The 20,442-nt window shown below is 38.8% G+C and overlaps 1 protein-coding gene across 3 annotated transcripts in view; it reads left to right on the plus strand.

The window, feature by feature from the left end:
• Nucleotides 1–19,576, plus strand: part of Znf277 (zinc finger protein 277) — a 120,102-nt gene extending 100,526 nt beyond the window's left edge. For 2 of the 3 annotated variants that reach the window (XM_003469836.5, XM_013152456.3), the window contains 5 exons: nt 1,288–1,355; nt 2,866–2,962; nt 4,679–4,721; nt 6,337–6,511; nt 8,384–11,103. In XM_003469836.5, coding sequence (XP_003469884.3) covers nt 1,288–1,355; nt 2,866–2,962; nt 4,679–4,721; nt 6,337–6,511; nt 8,384–8,570 — 570 coding nt within the window. In that variant the 3' untranslated portion in view covers nt 8,571–11,103. Of the gene's footprint in view, nt 1–1,287; nt 1,356–2,865; nt 2,963–4,678; nt 4,722–6,336; nt 6,512–8,383; nt 11,104–14,522 lie in introns of those variants that run through there. The other variant, XR_001201292.3, reaches the window with a different exon arrangement.
• Nucleotides 19,577–20,442: the final 866 nt, after the last annotated feature.

The raw sequence follows: 20,442 nt of genomic DNA on the forward strand, positions 1-20,442 counted from the left end.
TGGGTAGAGAGATAGGATAGGACCAAAGAGGTGAAGAAAGAGCTTGAAAGAAATGGTTTGGCCAGGAGAAATCTTTCTTTTTCATCATTCTGTACTCTTGGCTGAAATTTTGATAGCTTGTCAGACATAGTCCCAAGACTTGGAACTTTGCTACTAACTGTAAAAGATAAAAGGGATTTGCAAAGATACTTGAGTACCTGATCATTCCTAGTAATGTGTACCTTATCAACACCATTTAGTTGTCTTATAAAATCCTTTTGAGCTAAGATCTATACTGACCTTAAATTTTTAGAGGTTGTTGTTGTTGTTGTTGTAATCATTTAACTAAAAAAAAAAAATATGTTCTAGTCTCCACTGTGTGCCAGACTCTGAAAATATAAGCATGAACAAAGTCCATACAGCAAAGGGTGGACATCCTAGTAGGGGAGATAAATAACAAAGAAAAAAGCAAATATACCCAATGGTCAGTGATTTGAAGAACAGTGAAACAAGTTAGAAAAATAGAGACTAACCTGGAAGAGGAAAATTGTTTTAGACAGGGTGTTGAAAGAAAGGCTAAGTAGAGACCAGAATGACTAAGCAGGTGCACATACATGGGAAAGCTAAATGTCAGGCAGAGGACGTCACCCATGTGAAAGTAGCGGGGTGGAGGTGAGCGTTACATATGCCAGGTATAACAAAAAGAAGTCTGGCTAGAGCAAATTGAGACAAAGAAATGGAAAATACGAGTGGAGAGAGAGCCAGGGAAGGGCTCGAGGTCTTACAAGCCATGGGGGCCTGGTTTGTTTTGTTTTGTTTTGGGGGACTGTTAGTTTTGGAATAAGAAGGAAAGCCATGAGATGGTTTCTACATGCAGGGAAGTGTCCTTTAGAAAGGCCACTGTGACTGCTATCTAGGGAACGGATAGCAGGAGAGCACTGAGAGAAGCAATCATTTAGGCGGTTGTTTCAGGGATCTGTCAGGAGATACTAGTACTTTTTTTTAAAGATCCACGAGATTTTATATGTATCCAGTCTAGAGAAACACTGATTTAAATTTAAGAGAGAAGAACTTGAGTGATTGGTATTTCTTTCTTTAGAAAGAAAAACTTACTAAAAACATCTCAAGATATGTCAGTCCATACCACTGAAGTGCAATTTTCAATATATCTTGCTTGCATTGTTTCAAAAACCATTGGAGTGAGGTTTGTTATTGTTGATTTGGGTTGGTTTTAAATTTTGCGTCTGTTTTCTTTCTCACATCCTCTCTTTTCAATCTCTCTAATCCTTCTATTTTCTTCCTATAAAGGAACTGGGAAAATCATGGGAAGAAGTTCAATTGGAAGATGACCAGGAGCTGCTCGATCATCAGGAAGAGTAAGATTTGTCACTAATGCTAATTACAACACATCAATAGCAGGAGGAAAGTTAGTTTGATCTAAAATTATTGGAAAGGGCCTGGGATATAACACAGTGGCACAAGCACCTGCCTGGCAAGCACAAGGTCACAAGTTCAATTCCTGGTACCCCAAAACTAAAATAAAATAGAGTCATTGGAAAGAGAAAATAAAATCTCTTTGAACCATGCTTCATTTTCAAGTAATGTGGTAGGAACTTGAATTCAGAATAATTTTCACATAAAATTCATTAATGATACTATTATTCCAATAAAATTAAAGCTATTAAATGATCACACCATAATGCATAATTGAGAAAAGACACACTTTAAATGCGTTGCCTTCTCAGTGGCTCCTGCACCCTGAATGATGTCATCTGTGCACTCTTATTGGAGAAGAGAATATAACAGAAATGAATTTAGTCTTGTTCTCTCTTTAGCTCACGACTAATTTAAAACTTGCTTAACGACTTGCTTAAAATTAAAAGCTTGAGAAATACTCTTTTCAACCTGAAAGGATTCCCTGTTAGTCTTCTCTTTTTTATTCATAGCTGTCCAGCTTTTTTTCCTCTTCTAAGATTTTGGATTTATATTACTTTAGTAGTGAAGTAAAGTCCAAAGTTGAAGTTTCCATTTGTTAAGTCTCCTTGATGCAGAAAGATTCACACAAGGAGTCTTCTAAACTAGAATACAAAACATTATTTCCCATTAGGAAATACTAGTAATGACACAACAGCATATACACAATAATGGCCACGACCTGGAATGGATGGGCTGACGACTCCGCCTGGAGGAAAGGCTGAGGGAAAGTGTTCACTGTTTTCTGATGTGGAAGCTTTGGTGTCAGTTGGGTTAGGCTGATCTTCAAATGCATGACAGTGGTGATGTCAGAACTTGCCAAGTGAAATGTGCCTCTGCTTGGATTTTAATGGGTAGTTCCTTGTCTCTACAACTCTTGGGAATGCCAGGATGTTGGGAATGTTTATTAAATAAATGCATGAAAATGAGGTGAAATGGCAAAAGAAATCCCATGTGTTTGTTTTCTCTGTTTACCACCAGATTTAACATTTGCCCTGTGTAAAATGATCACTGTTCCTCTCAGGAAAGGTACAGTTTGCCTTTTAGTGTACTAGTCGTCATGCAAAAACACATTCCGAACCTTGCACCTCACAGGGTGTGTGCTTACCAGTTGTGTGAGAAAATCACATCCCTTGATTTGTCTCCTTTACAAACTAAATGTAGTTATCTCAGGAAAGCACAGTAATGAAATAGCAACTTAGAAGGATGACAAATGTGAGAAAATGGGACAGCTATTTATATTAATTTCATTGTGGTGCTTTGAATTTAAAAGTTGTATCAGAAAATCATAATAATAATGTGACAGTCTCTCCCAGAATGTCAAAATTGAAAAAGAGAGGAATACCAAGTCACTATGTAGTACACTCTCAATGAAATGCATCTCTGAGTTTTCTGTTTTTTTTTTTAACCCAGTGACTGGTCTGATTGGGAAGAACATCCTGCCTCTGCTGTCTGTCTCTTTTGTGAAAAGCAAGCAGAAACAATTGAGAAACTATATGTTCACATGGAGGTGAGATACTTCTATTCATTTTCATTTTGTTTTATTCTGACGGGAAAGCTGATAAGCATTGCACCTTCATTTGCTTTTGTTTTGTCAATCATGATCTCAATCCTAAGAGTGTATCAGGTAAAGCAGAAGAGACAGGCCGTGTCTGTCACAGAGGACGAGAGAGGAGAGCAATTTATGTAGCACGATTGGCTGGGTGAACTGTTAGTGTGGGATTACACAGACCACTGATGCTCATCCGCCTTTGAGATGCTTATAAGGTCATTCTAGTTCAGAAGTTCAGATCTGTAGTCATAAGTAACAGTACTCAGATGTGACAAGTCTGTGTCTCTTCCAGTGCTTCCTGTACTGATGACTGGAAGAGCAGGAAGTAAGCTTACCATTTACAAAGACCCTGGGGAATATGGGTGGAGAGTGGACAGTATTTAAGGTGTTTCCACAGCCTCTTTAAGTACCAGCATTTAGACAAAAGAAATGTAAGAGCATTCCTAGTCCACTTTCCCTAGTGGTACACTTTTTATGTTACAGTAAAGCTAGTAGTAATTGTTAACCTTTATTCACCCCAGTGTACTTGCACACTCCCTGTATCTCTGGTCCACAGCTATATGCTGGGGTGGGGAAGCCAGCACCTAATAACCTATGACAGTCACAACTTAGGGACGGAGGGGTGAGTAGAACACAAAAATATTTTTGGATCATTCTGATCTTCTCTCCCTCCTTTCCTCCACTCTCTCCATTAGTAGTGAACTGGCTGTGCTTTCACTTACCTTCACTTCTGTTCATTCAGAGACATTGTTCTTAGTTCAGTAAAATAACTACCTGGAAGGTATTAGAAAGGCCATAGGCATTTGCTCTTATGATAGCAGAGAATCTGTTTGCCTGAAACACATTACCACTAACATATGTGTATAGTTTCAGTGTTCTATGTTCAAATTAAACTCATAATATCCTAATGTCTCTGAACAGAAAAAAAACCTTAGTACTAAAGCTGTGTAGGAATTCCCCTCTGCATGTTTGATAGGTGTCTTTAACCTCTCATCGGTCACTTTCAGTGATAATTCAAGACCATCATGCATTCCTGACGATCCTGCACAGGGTAGTGCTGCACTGAATGACTTCACAGTGAATGTGATGGTCTTTCTCTTCCATGCACTTGTAAGTTAGATCATTTGCACAGACAGCTGAAGGAAGGGAACAGAGCAGAATAAAACCTCTGCATTGTGAAAACTGAAAGAAAGTGTAGTTTATGGAAAGATTGGAGAAACTTGAAAGTTTAAGCAGCATATTTGCATAAAATGAAAAACTGAACGTGTAAAATTACCAATCTGCTGTGCAGCAAAAAACCTACGTCCATAATTTCAGTCCAGTTGTATAGCACAGTAGAGCTATATCTTCCCTACATGCCTTTATCAGACTACATATTTCAAGTATAGTAAACTATAAAAACTGCAGCTATAAGCAGCAAGTAAGTAAAATGTTTTAAGTGATTGACATGACTTGTGTGGACTGTGTGTTAGAAAGCAGTTGAGAATGGAAGGAAGTAGTTAGAAAACTTCAAAAGCAGAAGATGATGAACTCAGACTGAGTTTCTGAAGTACTCAAATTCCTACAAATAGGAGGAGGCCGTTTAGAACTTCAGCCTGGAAGATTAAATAATTCATGCGCTTACAAATGTATTCAGTCCTTTTATTTATTTATTTTTTATTTTATTTTTTTTAGGATGCACATGAATTTGATCTCCCCAAAATAAAGTCAGAACTTGGTACGTTTGATTCAGAAACTGTTTCCATGATGGGGCTTTTTTTTTTTTTTTTTTAATCAACTGTTCTGTAAATGACGCCTGTGTTCAATAGCTGTGATTAGAGAGGACACAGCCAAAATGTGTCTCTGTACAGATGGTCTTAACAGAACTCTCTGAAGCAATGATTCTCAACCATTTGAATTGATATATTCAAATACTTTTTTACATAGTCCTCTCTTCCACTTCTGTATGAACATGAGTACTTTAAATAAATACAAGCTAATATCTGTCATAAAGTGAGGTTAACATAAGAATAGGTTCCTTTTTTAAGTCAGACTTGAGTTCATATTTCAGCCCCAGCATTTACAGGCTATGTGACTTTGGGCCTAAGGTCAGAATAATACATAGGGAGTGAATCAAGTTTATAAAAGACCTGCTACACTGCCTGTCAATTTAACTAGCATTATTGTAAATGTGCCCAACTGAATCATTTTCAGCAATGGTAGCATGAAAGAGTCAGGGACCTTGACAGAAAATTTCCTGACAGATCTCAGATAATTTTGTAAAAGCTTCTCACATTTCAGGTCAGTCACTACTTTCATAGCCTCGGATATATTGTTTCGCTTTACTGCTACAGACATGTGTATTTATACATTGTGTATGTAATTAGCCTAGTAGTCAAGAGTAAGGGCTCCAGAGTCAATAGCTTGATATCAGATCCTGACTGTTCCACTTACTAGCTGTAAAACTGTGGACAGTTTCCAGATATCTAGTGTGCATAAGGTAATGCTAATTATCTGACACAGTTTGTAAACATTAAGTATATTAATATGTATATATCAGCTTTTCCATTGCTGGGTACAGTGCCCACAACTTACAAGACAGGTTCAGTTTGGCTCAGTTTTAAGGAGATTCAGTCCACAGTCAGCTGATTCCAAGGTAGATACAACATGGTAGAAGGATGTGATGGATTAAAGATGCTTAGTTCATGGCAGCTGAGAACGAGAACAGGAGAACAGTACTAGAGAGGAGGAGGTGAGGGACCAGATATAGCACCCAAGGTCACGCCTTCATGACCCACCCAAACCACCCCAGAATTGTACTCCGCCAGTTCCCTGGAAAGAGTCCAAGTCAATCAAGTTGACACAGTCAAGCTTAACCACCCACTCCTTGTCAACTTGATACTGAAACACATCTTAAACCATATTTAACCTCTGATAAACACAAAGGCTTCACGATGCTGCACAAATAGACTATCATTGAGTTATACCTCCAGGGTTTTTTTAGTTGAGTTGAAGACTGAACCCAAGGCCTTTGCACTAAGCTAGATTTTCAGATACTTTTTTAAAAATTTACTTAGACAGGGTCTCCCTAAATTGCTAAATTGCCCAGGTTAGGCCCAAACTTGCCATCTTTCTACCACACCCTGCAAGAGTGCTGGGATTACATTTGCATACACCATGCCCTTTTTGTTTTTATTTTAAGAAAGGCCGTAAGTTGCGCAACTGATCTCAAACTCATGGTTCTCCACACTTAGTCTCCCTGCTAGCTCGGATTATAGGCAGGTGCTATTACAATTTCTAAAAGGTGATATTTATCTTAACCACTTGTCTAACCTGTATATTATCATTTTCAGGATTAAATTTCTATCAACAAGTGAAACTGGTCAATTTTATTCGGAGGCAGATTCACCAAGGTAGATGTTATGGCTGCTGTGTGAAGTTCAGTTCCAAAGCAGATTTAAGGTTTCACATGGAAGAAAATAAACACACTTCATTACTTCCTGAAAGAAAGATATGGGATCAACTGGAGTAAGTACTACTGAAGTAGATATAAACTTTAATTCTGTCTTCTTCTTTATCCCTTATTCAAAAATCTCATTAAAAGCAAAACAGTTTTAAAACGTTATTTTTTAAATACCCTCTTACAAGTAAAACCAATGATTTGTTACTTTTCTCATTGTTGAGACACAATACCTAACACGCACATGTTAAAGAAGGATAGGTTTGTTGTAGCACACAATTTGTAGAGGTTTCATTCCATAGTCAGCTGGCTCCAAGGCAGAGGAAAAACAGTCCCTGGCAAGGCAGCAGAAAGTAGCAATCAGTAAGTCTCCCTTCCCCTTTTATGCCATCCAGGCTGCAAGCCTGTCTGATGCTCATCTGTCACATCTTGGGGTGAGGGAGGTAACTGGACACAAAGCCCAAAGCCTTGCACATGTTCGTATGCTCTGCCACTGAATTACAGCCCCAGCCCCTCCTTCCTTATTTATTTAACCAAGCTAGCCTCAAATTCTGCCTCACCTTCCTACTAGCTGGGATTACAAGTGTGCACCTGGGTTTTATATCATTTTTAATGTTTGCCAAATAACCTATTATATGGATGTACCCCAATTTGTTGATGCTTAAGTTGTTTTTTTACCTTTTTCTATTATAAATAGTAACATAAATATCATATACATACTTTTTTGCACGCAATCTATTTAAACAGACTTTACATAATAAAGATTTGCATATTGCTAGAGCTTTTGATATATATATTACATATTAGTACTTTAAAAACAATGAAACAGAGCCAAGGATTTAGCTTAGCGAAATAAGTTGCCTGGCTGGCAAACATGAGGTCATGAATTTGATCCCCAGTAACAAAAAAAAAAAAAAACCAGTGAAACAGTTGGTCATCTTATCTGTACCTATTGAGGTGTTGTCAGACATCCATCTATCTTACCAATGTTACCCTTTTGGGTTGGTTCTCCTGTCATTTTTATGTTCCTACTGTACTGTGTATGGAACTTAGAACCTTCACACTGAACTACATCCCTGACCCATCATTATTTATTGTTTGGAATCAGGATCTTACTGAATCACTGGGCTCAAATTTATGATCCTTCTGCCTCAGCCTCCCAGCACACTTGGATTACCAATGTGCACTATCACACCCAGCTTCACATCTTTCTTGATAACCCTACTTGAAGCAACCCCTAAGAGGCTATGGAATATTCATTGCCCAAAGACTTCTCTACTCTCAGAGAATATTAAATCAGGCCACCCAGAACCCCAGCCAGAAAGCTCTAGCTCTCCTTCTTCAAAATTTCTCAGACTTTTGAGAGCCAAGATACCTGGGTTGAACTGTTGCCTAAATTGGGTTGCTATTCCTAAATTGTTCTTTTAGAGATAACAGGTGAAGAAACTTGTAATGGTTAATGGGTTATGAAACAAAACACAAAGAGAAACATGTTTGTTCTCATCAGGTATTTGAAGAATTTGTGTTTGAAACAGTATCTATTTGGAACTTTGTTAACTTAGAGGGGAGAACTAGGACTTCTGAGTAGAAATGGAAGGGATGCCATATTTAGCTTCCTATGAAGGAGATGTTATCTAACAGCTAGAGCTCCCCAGAATTGAAGAAGGTGGCCTTTAAAGGTAAGTGAGTTTCTTATCTTGGAAGATACGAAGCAGAGGTTGAATGGCCATCTAGCAACACTAGCTCTCATAAGGCTGGTACCAGATAGTCAGCATCACAGTAAAAATAACTCAAGAGGTTGTTTCCGTACAACTTTCACAAAACTCTCCAAACTTAGGTAAGGAAACCTAGCAAAATTACAGTAATGTGTCCATTCAGGTACTTATAAATGTTCTGGCTCATTAGTTTGGTTATTCAGTGTGTCTGTGCTTTATTTTCAGGTACTATTTTCCAACCTACGAAAATGACACACTCTTGTGTACACTGTCTGACAGTGAAAGTGACCTGACAGCTCAGGAACATAATGAACATGTCCCCATCATCAGTGAAGACACATCTAAACTGCAGGCTTTGAAACAAAGCAGTATTTTGAACCAGTTGCTACTTCAAGAGTCCTTGAAAAACTAGAAGAAACTGAAGAAGTGACTTCTCATGATTTTCTGAGCTAGACACAGAAGAACAGTTTAAATCTTAGTATCAGCAAAGGATTAGTCCTTAGTGAATAAAACTGTGTAAGAAGCCACAAAAGAAAAGAAAACTGGTTAAAGATCTGGATACAAATTGAACACTATTTTCACACAAGAACCAGCCAACCTGGCATGGTAGTGCATGACTGTGATCCCAGCATTTGGGAGGCTGAGGCAGGAGGTTTGCTGCGAGTTGAGGACCAGACTTGGCTACAAGGTGAGCTCAAGGCCAGCCTGAACTCCATAGCGAGACCCTGTCTCAAAAAGACAAAAAAAAAAAAAAAAAAAAAAAAGAATCAGCCACAAACTTGTAATACCACACAGCAATCGAGAGGCTAAGAACTGTGAGTTCAAGAGTCTGGGCTCCAAACTGAGTTCAAGGCCAGCCTGATAAGCAGAGTGAGACTCTGTTTCTAAAAGGAAAAAAAAAGGAAATTAAAGTTCATATCTACTAAAGTAGATACAAACTTTAATTCTGTGTCTTCTTTTATCCTTTATTCAAAAATCTCATTAAAAGCAAAACATTTTTAAAACGTATTTTTAAAATACCCTCTTACAGGTAAAACCAAGGGTTTGTTACTTTTCTCATTGTTGAGACACAATACCCAACACCCACAAGTTAAAAGAGGATGGGTTTGTTGTAGCTCACAATTTATAGAGGTTTCATTCCATAGTCAGCTGGCTCCAAAGCAAAGTGGCATGGCAGAGGGACAAGGAGTGGGCATAGTGATGCATGCTTGTAGTCTCAATACTTAGAAGGCCAAAGCAGAAAGATCACCAGAGTTGAAGACCACCTTGGGCTACATATTGAGTTCAGGGCCAGCCTGAACTGTATAATGAACCCCATCTTTTAAAAAAATCTAAACCAATAAACTGATTATATTTTCATTATTGCTTTCTCTCTGGAGTTACCAAATGTTCTAGAAATGGATGTAAAGGTAATAACACTTTTACCTGCAGTCTGTATCTCACTAATGAGTACCATTCCTATAAAATGTAACCACAGGGCCAAGGATTTAGCTCAGCAGATTTAAGTGCCTGCCTTGAAAGTGTGAGGTTGTAAATTCGATTCCCAGTACCATAAAGAAAAATAAAGTAAAATGTAACCGCAATGCATGATGACACCTAACAAAATTAATAGTAATTTGCTAGTATCATGTATTCCCCAGTTGTCTCAAAAATGTCTTTTTACAATTTATCCATTACAGCACAAATATTGTTTGTGAAGAGAATTCATCTGTTTTTTAGATTTCGGGATATAATGAAGAAATATCAGTCAAATTCAAGTAGAGGGACAGTCTACAAAATAATTTACCTTTACTCTTCAAAAGTGTTATGGTCATAAAAAATACAGACTAGAATCTATTAATGAGGGCTAAACAAAGCACAGTGGATAGATTGAACACTTGACTGTGAGAAAAGTATGTTCCTTCTGCTTCCTCAGGCATTAGTGGGTGAAGCCAGGGTTCTAACTCCACGGTAGAGAGTGTATGTGCCTGGCACTGCCGAGGCTTTGGGTTTGACTGTCAGCCCTAAAGAAAAAGACAAAGTGGAAGCGCTGACAGAAGTTGAATAAGTCTGTAGTAGATGTTATGGTATTGTATCAAACTGTGGTTGTATATGAGAATGTCCTTGTTTTTAGGAAAGACATACTGAAATGTTTGTGGCTAGAGGAACAAAGTTCACTGCCTATCCAAAGACTAACCTGGATATATAAAGAGAGTGGTAAGACATTAGTGAGTAAAGTGTTTGTGGAATTCTTAGTAGTGTGGCAACTTTTCTGTCAGAAACGAAAAGATTTTCAAAATGAAAAGACTTTCAGAATGTCCTTTTATAGTTGGTTGAATTAAGTTCCAGGAGAGATCTGTAGATTGCATTTGATTGTTGTGGTCCTGAAAGATCTCATCTACAGCAGTTCACATGCCACTTACTTATTAAGGAAATTATCCTTTGTCTTTCTGAATTTTTATAATTGAACCTTATATCATTTAACATGTTCTTGCTTTACCAGTTTTTCCTGCAAAAACTGGTCAATTTAGAAGCTTCATTAAATCTGGCCACAAACTTTTTGTTTTGCAGCTACACACAGTGGTATATATACCTGGGATCCCAGCACTCAGGAGGCCGAGGAAAGAGGATCATAAGTGCAGGGTCAGCCTAGACTACACAGTGAGTTCAGGGCCAGGCAGCATTGCATGGTGAAACTTCTCCAAAAAAATGTTTTTTGCAAGAATGCTTTTGTGTGCTTCCTGTTGTATTGTATCAGGGACATAACATCTGATGCACTGCTTTTGGAGTTGACAGAATCGTTCAGTGCATTGGGGTGCAGTGACACGCACCTGTAGTCAGGATACTCAGAAGGCTGGAGCAAGTGGTTTGGGCCCAAGTTTGAAGCCAGCCTGGGCTACATAGCAAGACCCCATATAAAAAAAAATAAAATTAAAATAAAAGAGGAAGAAATGCTCATTGCATCAGCTGTTGTCATTGTCCATCATTGTAAAAACTGGTAACTATTGTTTAATCTGTTATTTTTTTAAAGGATGTAAAATGATGGTTTTTGAAATTCTTACAGGTTTTTTATACATTGTATGTGCTACACTGCTCTAAAATCTGAGGTTCCAGTTTTCAGTATATTAGAACTAATCTTGGAATCACATGACCTCTCCCCAGGTTCATAATAAATGGTAAATGTGTTTTTAGTCCCTCCAGGTGTTGCTAGATTGAACAGATTTGTAAATCACATCGGCTCTGTCTGTGGCTTTAGATTTTCAGGTCTCTAGTACTGCAGACACCCATGGCAAGCTTTTCTTGAAAACCAGTCAAGGAAATGAGTCCCTTTATTATAATGAATGCCTAACTAAAACTCAGTTAAACTGTTTTAAAGCGAAAGGTTTAAAAGGTAATGTCCTGTACCTAGAACAGTCTCTAACGATTAGATTTGTTCAGGAAATCAGGAATATCAGTGTTTTCTCCACTGTTCCTTCCTTCGTCTAGAAATAGGAGCAGTGGAAGAATGTAACAAAGTAAACCAAAATAACCAGCTGGAGAAAGATTTTAGAGAGAAAAATGACACCTTACAAAATGAGATTCTAAAGGAAGAATGAAATTGAGGGACAGACCAGTGAAAGGGAAAATGTGGTGTACTTGCAGCTTTACTCATATAAGAGTGATTATTTTGAGTGTGTAGATGTCCAGGGATTTATTTTAGGACAGAAAAGGCAATTTGGACCAAATGGAATTCAGTAAGAATAAAAGCAAATTATCAGCAAAAGTTTAAACTTGCTCTCCCAGAGATTAAGACTGTGGGCCATGCTGCCAAACTACTGCGAGACTCCTCAGTGAGAACCACAGTTCACATGTCCTTGCAGGCTGGGACAGAGACACCAAGTGTTCTTTGACAGTCTGGCTGATCTGAGAGGGAACAGTTAATCAAAAGGAAGTAAACTGCCTAAGGAATTATTCAGTGAGTTTCCAGATATCACTCAAATTATAGATAACAACATGAGTGCTACTTGAACCCTAAGAAATATGCCCAAGAAATTTTTAGAATTAAGACTTGAAAATAATAAGAAAAGTAAAATATAGCAAGACAATCGGGACAGGGATAAAATAGATCTAAGCCTGGATTAAGTGTTAGATTCAATCAAAATACATGCAGGTTAGGATTACCTAACTCAGAAAAGCGGAAGTGGCTGTGAATGTTTTGCACAGTGCTTGATTTTGTTCCCACCCAAACCTAGTGACATGTTTAATGATGGAAGGCCCCATTTAGATAAGACCTAGAACAAAGTGTTATGCTTGGGCCTGAAAATAAAATGGTTAAATAAATAAAATCCTCCAAGCAGCATCAGGCTCATACATGTTAAGGAAGAAAAGGGATCAATGTTGAAACTCCTATTGTCCTGTGACAAATAGCCATTCCTTCATAGAAAGTGTGGAAGGAAGTCAAGCACTGGGATATATCTACTATGCTGAAAAAAGGCAGGAAAGAGGACATGTAGACCAGAGCAAGAGAAGTGACATGCTGAGGAAGGGCTTGGTAGCAGCAGCTGCCCTCACCATATCCCAGTGCAAAGAGTCTGTAGCCCGTTTGTCATGGGTACTATTCATTCTCCAGTAACGATGGATAAAAAGGTTAGATGGTGTATGGCTGCCTAGATGAAGACTGCATTCCCCAGCCTATCACAGTTCAGTGATGAAGACCACATTGAGGTGGCCTGAGCAGGCTTTAGAGTTAAGTCAGTTGGCTGTCTGTACTGACTTAAAAGTCTGTCCCAGGGCTAAGTGACTTGCCCAAGGAGCCAGCCTCTGGCACGCAGAAACAGAGCTCTCCATGCCAACAGTCACAGCTAATGTGCTGTGACACTGATTTCTCTAAGGATAAAATAACACCATAGCTCAGGGCACTAAATCTCACTCCAAATTCCAGGATAATAACAATCAACCTTAGAGATTAAATAGATCTCTCATTAAGCAAAGATTTACTCTTGGAATGTCCTTGTTGCATTGTCACAAGGCTCCCTCACTTTCGGGCCTTGTGCCTCAGCTATTCCCTGCACTTTGCCTGATTCAATATACGCAATAAATAATAGCTCAGAGAAGTCAGGGTTGTAGCCACATGAGCTCCAACCTTCCTGGACCCACGTGTACCATACTGCTACTTTCATCTGTTGTCTTTTATCCTTCACCATACACTCACCCAGAGGATGAGAGACTGGCCAGCTCAGTTCAGAATACTCAGGTGTCTATGGCAAATGAGATGGAAGCAGGAAGTCTGTGGCAGCTTTAAAGCGTCTTCTTTAGGATACGGGACCCAGGCATCCCTTGCCTCACTCTTTGTCTCATCCTGCCTCTTGTTTCCTAGGATGGGTCTATCCATGTAGGAAACAAGGAAATGAAAGCCATGCGTGGCGGGGCAACAAACCCTGAAGCTGGAAGGCTGCTCTGGCCCTGGAATGCTGGCCTAGACATTCATGAGAAAGGAAAGCCTTACCTTCCCACTGTTATATTGGTTTTTTTGTTATTCATAATTTAACTTAATCCTACAGATTCAAGCTTCAGAAACACAGAACCTGCTGTAGATGTTTTTAGCTGAAACAAATGAGGGAATGAAAGGGAAGTTACCCTTAGAAAACAGACTTCCCAAACTGGAGTGACTATCCACTTTGTGCTGCTGTAACAATACCAATCTGAATAATTTATAGTAAATATATTTGGCTCATGTCCTGGAATCCAACACTGAGAAGCCACATCTGGTACTTGGTTCCTACATTATAACATGATAGAAAAGGCTACAAATGACAACAGAGACAAAGCCAAACTCCTCCTGTCAAGAACCCACTTCCAAGATAACCACTTCTGTAACCCTCTTCCCTAGTAACAGCATCAATCCATTCATGAGGCTGTGAAGGTCTCACTACTCAACTTGCATTGTGGATCATCTTGAACCCAGGAATTTTGGAGAGCCCATTTAAGTCATAGCATTAAACAATCCCACAAAGGAAGGCAATAACCTTTCAAGAAGTTAAGTTACTCAAGGCATTATGGGATGGGTTCCCATATATCCCTCAAATTATGGACAAAAATATAAGTGCCACATGTTCCCAGAAAAAGCATCCCTAAGAAATTTCTACAGTTAAATCTCAAACTAGAACTTAATAGAAGGGACAGGACAGACGTACATCAGCAGCTCCAGCAAGCTTCTGGCCTTTGACTCTAGACTGGAGCTGCATCCTTGATCTCTCTTCTCTAGCTTCCATCTCTGCTGAGAAGTTGCTAGATTCTTGTGCCTCTGATCCCAGAGACAGCCATTGTGGATTCCCATCTCTGATCATACACCTCTGTAATACACGCCCTTGTATAATTACATATTTCTGATATTCTGTGTTTCCAGAGAATCCTAATACAAGGATACACTAATGAAGGTGAGAACGACATTGTACTCAGATTGTTGTCCTGTGAAGATGGTTGACTTTGAGCTTAATACTGGAGCACACTGAGCAAAGAGCAAAAATGAGCAACAATGTTTCGAAAGGACACGCCTCGTTTCCCAACATCTTGTTTCCATGGCAAAGGGAAATATATAGCACATTTGGTTTCTCTCTGCTGGAAGGGAGATGGATGAATTCTCTGACTGAAAATTGAGAAACCAGGAACTAGGCCTCCGTGCCTCAGCTTCTTCCTCATTCTCTTTGGGGGCTGCCTGTGTGCGGGGTGAACACACCCCTTTCTGCTCCTTTATTCTGCAAGTTGTAAAGCTGCAGGCTTTGTCCACAAGTTGAAAGCCAGAAGTTGCCCAGCACTATCTGTCACTGCCTAAAAGTTCATTTGCCCACAGCTGCAAGCCATTGTCTCCAATGTCATCTTCATTAGCAATAAAGGTAGTATCTCATCTCTCCTTGACCATTTATCTGTTAGCCCACCTAGAAGGTATCCAGCCAATCAAGGAAGGACTATATGGCAAAGATTGCTAGAAAATCAGTGCTTAGGTATAACCACTGCACATACTGTCCAGTCAGTCAAGAAGTAAATTAGATTTCACTCCCTGTGACACTAAGATTAGGCAATATAGGCAGAGGAACAATGGCCAGAATATCACTAGTGAACTAGCTGGATTCAGAACTGGAGTCTTACATTGAGTTCCACCAGAAGCAGACCTTATAACAAGAATTACAGCATAGTTCATTTACTTAGGAGGTAAACTAAGAAATACCAGTTCACTGAAAAGGTAAAATGGAATACACAATAATGAAGTTACCCATGTCTGAGCTAGGACTCAACCTTACAGCAGTTGTCAAAAAAACTGCACAGAGCACTTTGTAAGTTGCCTGCCCTGCTCCCAACCCACTACCAAAAAGCTAGGATTTGTATTTATCCACCAGCTTCACTGGTCACAGGATGAGGGCTATTCTCATGAGTATCAATTTCTGCCATATGCAGTCTGTCTTGCACATTGGCCTAGCAAGCCTGGAGCCTCAAGAAGGCCCTCATAAATAGTGAGGAAACTGTAGTGCAAAAACAATAAATGTGGTCCGGGAATGACACTACTACAACTCTAGCTGTGTGGCCACAAAAGTTTAGTGACTCATCTTTTTCATTTATTCCCTCACTTGACACTATAAACACAATATTTCGAGGTATCTAGGCAGGAATTTTTATTCCCATCAGGATAAAAAGGATAAGAAAACCAAAGGGGGTAGGGCAGGGGTGGAAAGCACAAAGAAATATCCACAAATAATAATGAGAATTTACAGTGAGACAAAGCCAAGCCCTGAACTTTTTAAGTGAATGGACTAAAAGCAATTTTTTGAACAGATGAAGAATTTGAAATCAGATTAAGAATGAATCTTTTAATGTAAGAGCTTTGTGGAATAAATATGCAGAATTTGCACACCCAGGCCACTTCTCCCAAGGCATCAAATTACAGCTATTGTTTGCTGAGTCTGCAAAAATAGCCACCTAATATCCCAGAAGCTTAATAGCAACTCTTTCAGTAGCTTTAGATGATGGATAACTAGAAGATTAAACCAGGGGCAGCAGTTGAACTCTTTTGCCTGTAATTGGTATTTTGAAAAGCTAAACATGCTCAATTTCTGATCATAGCAATTTGCTAGATTGAATGGCATAGCAAGACTGTTAATTCAAACTGAAAACGTTCCACAGTAGTTTCACAGTGTTCTAAGAATCAAGTGAGCTATTTCCTTTTGGATTATAAAATTAGACTAGAGAACATGGCAGATAGATAGCAGCAGCTATAGAGGCTCTCTGAGATACTCCACTTAGAATCCAAGAATGGTGCAGTGCAAGGATTCCTAAGCAAGGGGAGATATACCCTGCCGACCCAGGAACAAACTAAGTTGAGAGAAACCAACTGGAAATGCAAGTCTGATGCTATAACTGGAACAGATAAAATCTCAGCACGGAAGCTAGAACCCACGCCACTGCTGCAATTTGAATTTCCTGCTGCCGCTGCTGCGTCCAAATCAGCACGGCAGGGAGAGAGACATGCAAAAACTCTGAGAGTGGGAATCGGCAAACGGAGCTGAGAGCGGAACTGGCAGGCAGCTCTGCATCAACTGCAGTGAGTGAGCGGAACGGGGACCCTTCCATAGAGTAAGAGGCTTCAGCAAAGGACATACTGGGACTGGGCAGACTTGCCGGAACAAGACGCTGCAGTGACTTTAGTCGCATATTCCCCTCTCAAGCAGGATTGGTGGGGAGTGTCTGGCCTGATGATGCCACTAAAACCCAGTAGGCTAGCCCAAACCAGGTCCCAGTGCCTGGAGGAGCACCCTAGCAGTGAAGCCTTCAGGAGGTTGACCTGGAGGGGTGGGCCCAGCAAGGCTGCCCAGGTCTGTGTCTCCCTAGTACACCGCAGTGGGCGGGAACAGCTAGCCAGCACAATTCAACTGTAACAGACAAAGAGAAAAAAAAAAAAAAAAAACTGGGCCTCCTATATTTGCTTGTATGGAAGGAACAAAAAGTAGGGGAAGACAAAGCAACAAGAAAGGGTCGTCAGTCCCCAATCCTGAGAACACTGATCAGGAAAGGTGAATGCAAAGGAGAATGAGGACAAAAAACATACAGTATCAGACACGGCACCAATAGACATAAACCAATATCTCTGGAGCCTCATAGATGAGTTCAAAAGAGAAGTATTTAACAAAATAAAGATATAAGTAGAGTAGTTAGAGAAATGCTAAGCACTGCCCAAGAAAAAACAGATGGTGGAATGGAAGAACAGAAAAAAAGGGGAGAATTGTTTGATGGAGAAAATAGAGAAAACATAGAATACATGAAGCAGGTTCAAAGAGATTACCAGGAAACTAAAAACTATCGAAAGCTGGCATAACCGCTTGAAAGAAACTAAAGATAGATTATCTGAATTGGAGGGCAGATTTGAAACATGGGAACGTGAAATGAAAAACTTCTTAAAAATAACAAAGAAACAAACAGCAATAATACAAAGGCTAGAAGATGATAGGAGGATCTATAACTTAAGAATTAAGAACATGAAAGAAGAAGTAGGGACACAAACAAATGGACTACAAAAGCTATTCACAGAAATAATCCAAGAGAATTTCCCTAATTTAGCAAAAGGTAAAGATACTCAGATGTATGAGGCATACCGGACCCCAGCCGCCTACCACCCAAACAGAGCTATACCCAGGCATATAATAATCAAATTTCCAGAAATTCAATATAAGAATATTAAAAGCCATCAGAGACAAGAAACAGATCACTTACAAGGGAACACCCATCAGAATTACAGCAGACTTCTTGGCACAAACCATCAAATCATGAAGAGCGTGGGAGGAAATAATTCAAGCTTTGAAAGATAATAACCTCCAGCCAAGATTGATATATCCTGCACAACTGTCCCCGGGAATTGATGGAAAAACAAGGTGCTTCCAGGATAAAGAGGAACTAGGGGAATTTGCAACCACCAATTCAACTCTACAGAGAATATTGCAGGATATTCTAAAAAAGGAAAATACTAAGATTCCAGAAACAGTAGCAGAGAGGCCACAATGAATGGAGCAAAAAGCAAAATGAAGAAGACAAACTGACAACAAGCGACAGAAAAAGATCTCAACAGAAATGAGGCAGAAAAGATTGGATGGTAGGAACAGCTATTTTGGACAAAACAAGACATTATAATAGCTAGTGCTGATTTAGTATCATCTTGTTTTGAAGTCCCATCAAGCTTTTATTCTTCTGTCTCCATGGGTCTTAACAGGTTGTATCTTATTGGATTTTATTATATGTGATAATATAAGCAAAAATGTTTATAGACAAGGAGATTATACAGAAACCATTGTTCATTTTCTGATAGTTCTAAATACCCTGTAATACTGTCATTCTCTTGAATGGTTTTACATTGTCTTGATATGTTTGGTGCTACAGTATACAAAGTTATACTCAAAGATTTCAAGGAAAGAGACACTATGGTAACTACTTTTATGCCAGGATATCTTGTGGTGAAACACTATTTTGCTTATGTTTTGACCTGTGCTGTTTTGTTGTTATGCCCTCTTGCTTATGTTTTGACCTGTGCTGTTTTGTTGTTATGCCCTCTTTTATCTCAATCTCCTTTTTTAATTATTTATTAATTATTATTTATTTTTATCTTTTTAATTAAGGGAAAAATAAAAAATAGGATACATTATACTAACCCACTTTGATTTCCTATTAACTTCATTTGAAACCTTGTATTGCCCCCGCCATCTTGTTTTGACTGATTTTCCCCTATTCTGCTTTGCTTGATAGTACCAAGTTCAAAAGTATAGGCAACAACTGTGAAGACAATAAGATTCATTATGATGCCCATTCTGGTTGACTATTATCTTCTTTTAAAGTCCTGTAATGTCTTCAATGTTTTGGTTTTATTGTTTACTGTTTTGTTCAATTTTATTATAACTAATGATATAGGCAATTCTTTTTAAGATAGCAAGAGGCAGTATGGTAACCATTGTTGATCACCTAGTATTTTGTTTTTCCATTACCTATTATGTCCATCCTTTTGATTTGACTGACTCTGTTCTGTTATGTCACATTTAGTTTTACTCTCTTCAATAAAAAGTGGTAAGAACTGTGGGAGTAATAAAACCCAAAATGTGTAATTGTCATTGTACAAAAGAAAGTGCTCTGAAGGATATAACTGCATATATATTTAAGTGTGTAAGATAGATAACCATATTACTGAGTTTTGTTGGATCATTGAACAGAACTGTTTGCAGTCTCACTCTTTGACGGTCCACTTTATATGCTTTAATTTTGTAACTTGAACAACTATTTCTAAGATAACAATATGTAATCTATTAACTAGTGATTTTCTACTGTTTATTCTTTCTGAAATTCTGTATAACTTTTACCCTTTTTCTGTTTTTTCTTTTTCTCCTTAAATAAAATTTTAAAAAATAAAATAAAATTAGACTACCAAAAAAATTGTTGAGGATATTCTCAATTAACTTGGATACCAGCTGAGATGTAAATCAAACTAAAAACTATAGGTTGTGATTTTGATGTTTCTTTATTTGGAAGTACTAAAACAAAATAATGTGCTGTGATACATTTAAAAAATAATCTTGTGACTTGAACAGAAAAGGAGTGGCTTAGTTACTTTTCTCTCCTTGCTGAGACAAAATACCTGATACCTAAAAGCAAGGAAGAAAAACATTTATTTAATTCACAGTTTATAGAAGTTTTAGCCGATTCCAGCTGGCTGCAAGGCAGGGTTGCATGGTGAGGGACAACAAATTCAAGGCAGCAGAAGACAGCAAAAGCAACAAGAACAAAGCGGGGAGGGGCAAGCCTCCCTTATAGTGTATGCAGTCTACATGCCCTAAGGCGGATACAGCACTCATACCCCCAATCCCAGCACTAGAAAATGAAACCATCACAAACTCTGGATTGAACTGCCTCCAGAAGGCCCGCCCCCATGCCCACATGGTTTTGTGGGGGAGGAGGGAATCAAGACACAACCATAACAAAAAAGAAAAAGGAAAAGTCAAAAACAAAATTATTAATCTCTTCCTGTCACCACAACCTACCCCACTACCTATATCATTGCTACAGGGAAAATCTGAATGCAGACCTACTCTCAAACAACACAACCATGCAATCTGGGACTTAGCCCAACTCTAGCTCCAAGGAGGGCAGAGTTCTAATTGGAGTTACAATTTCCCTTTCACTCTAGCAATTGACTTAGGGAGAGACTGTTACTAAACCTCAACTAAAAATGCATAGCAAGTCCCTAGTCACTGACTGGTCCAAATTGATCCAATCAACAGGGAAGTTGGGTTTTGTAAATT

Source organism: Cavia porcellus, unplaced genomic scaffold (genome assembly GCF_034190915.1).
Source record: "Cavia porcellus strain 051 isolate PalLab524CR breed Dunkin Hartley unplaced genomic scaffold, mCavPor4.1 scaffold_2, whole genome shotgun sequence".
Classification (NCBI taxonomy): domain Eukaryota; kingdom Metazoa; phylum Chordata; class Mammalia; order Rodentia; family Caviidae; genus Cavia; species Cavia porcellus.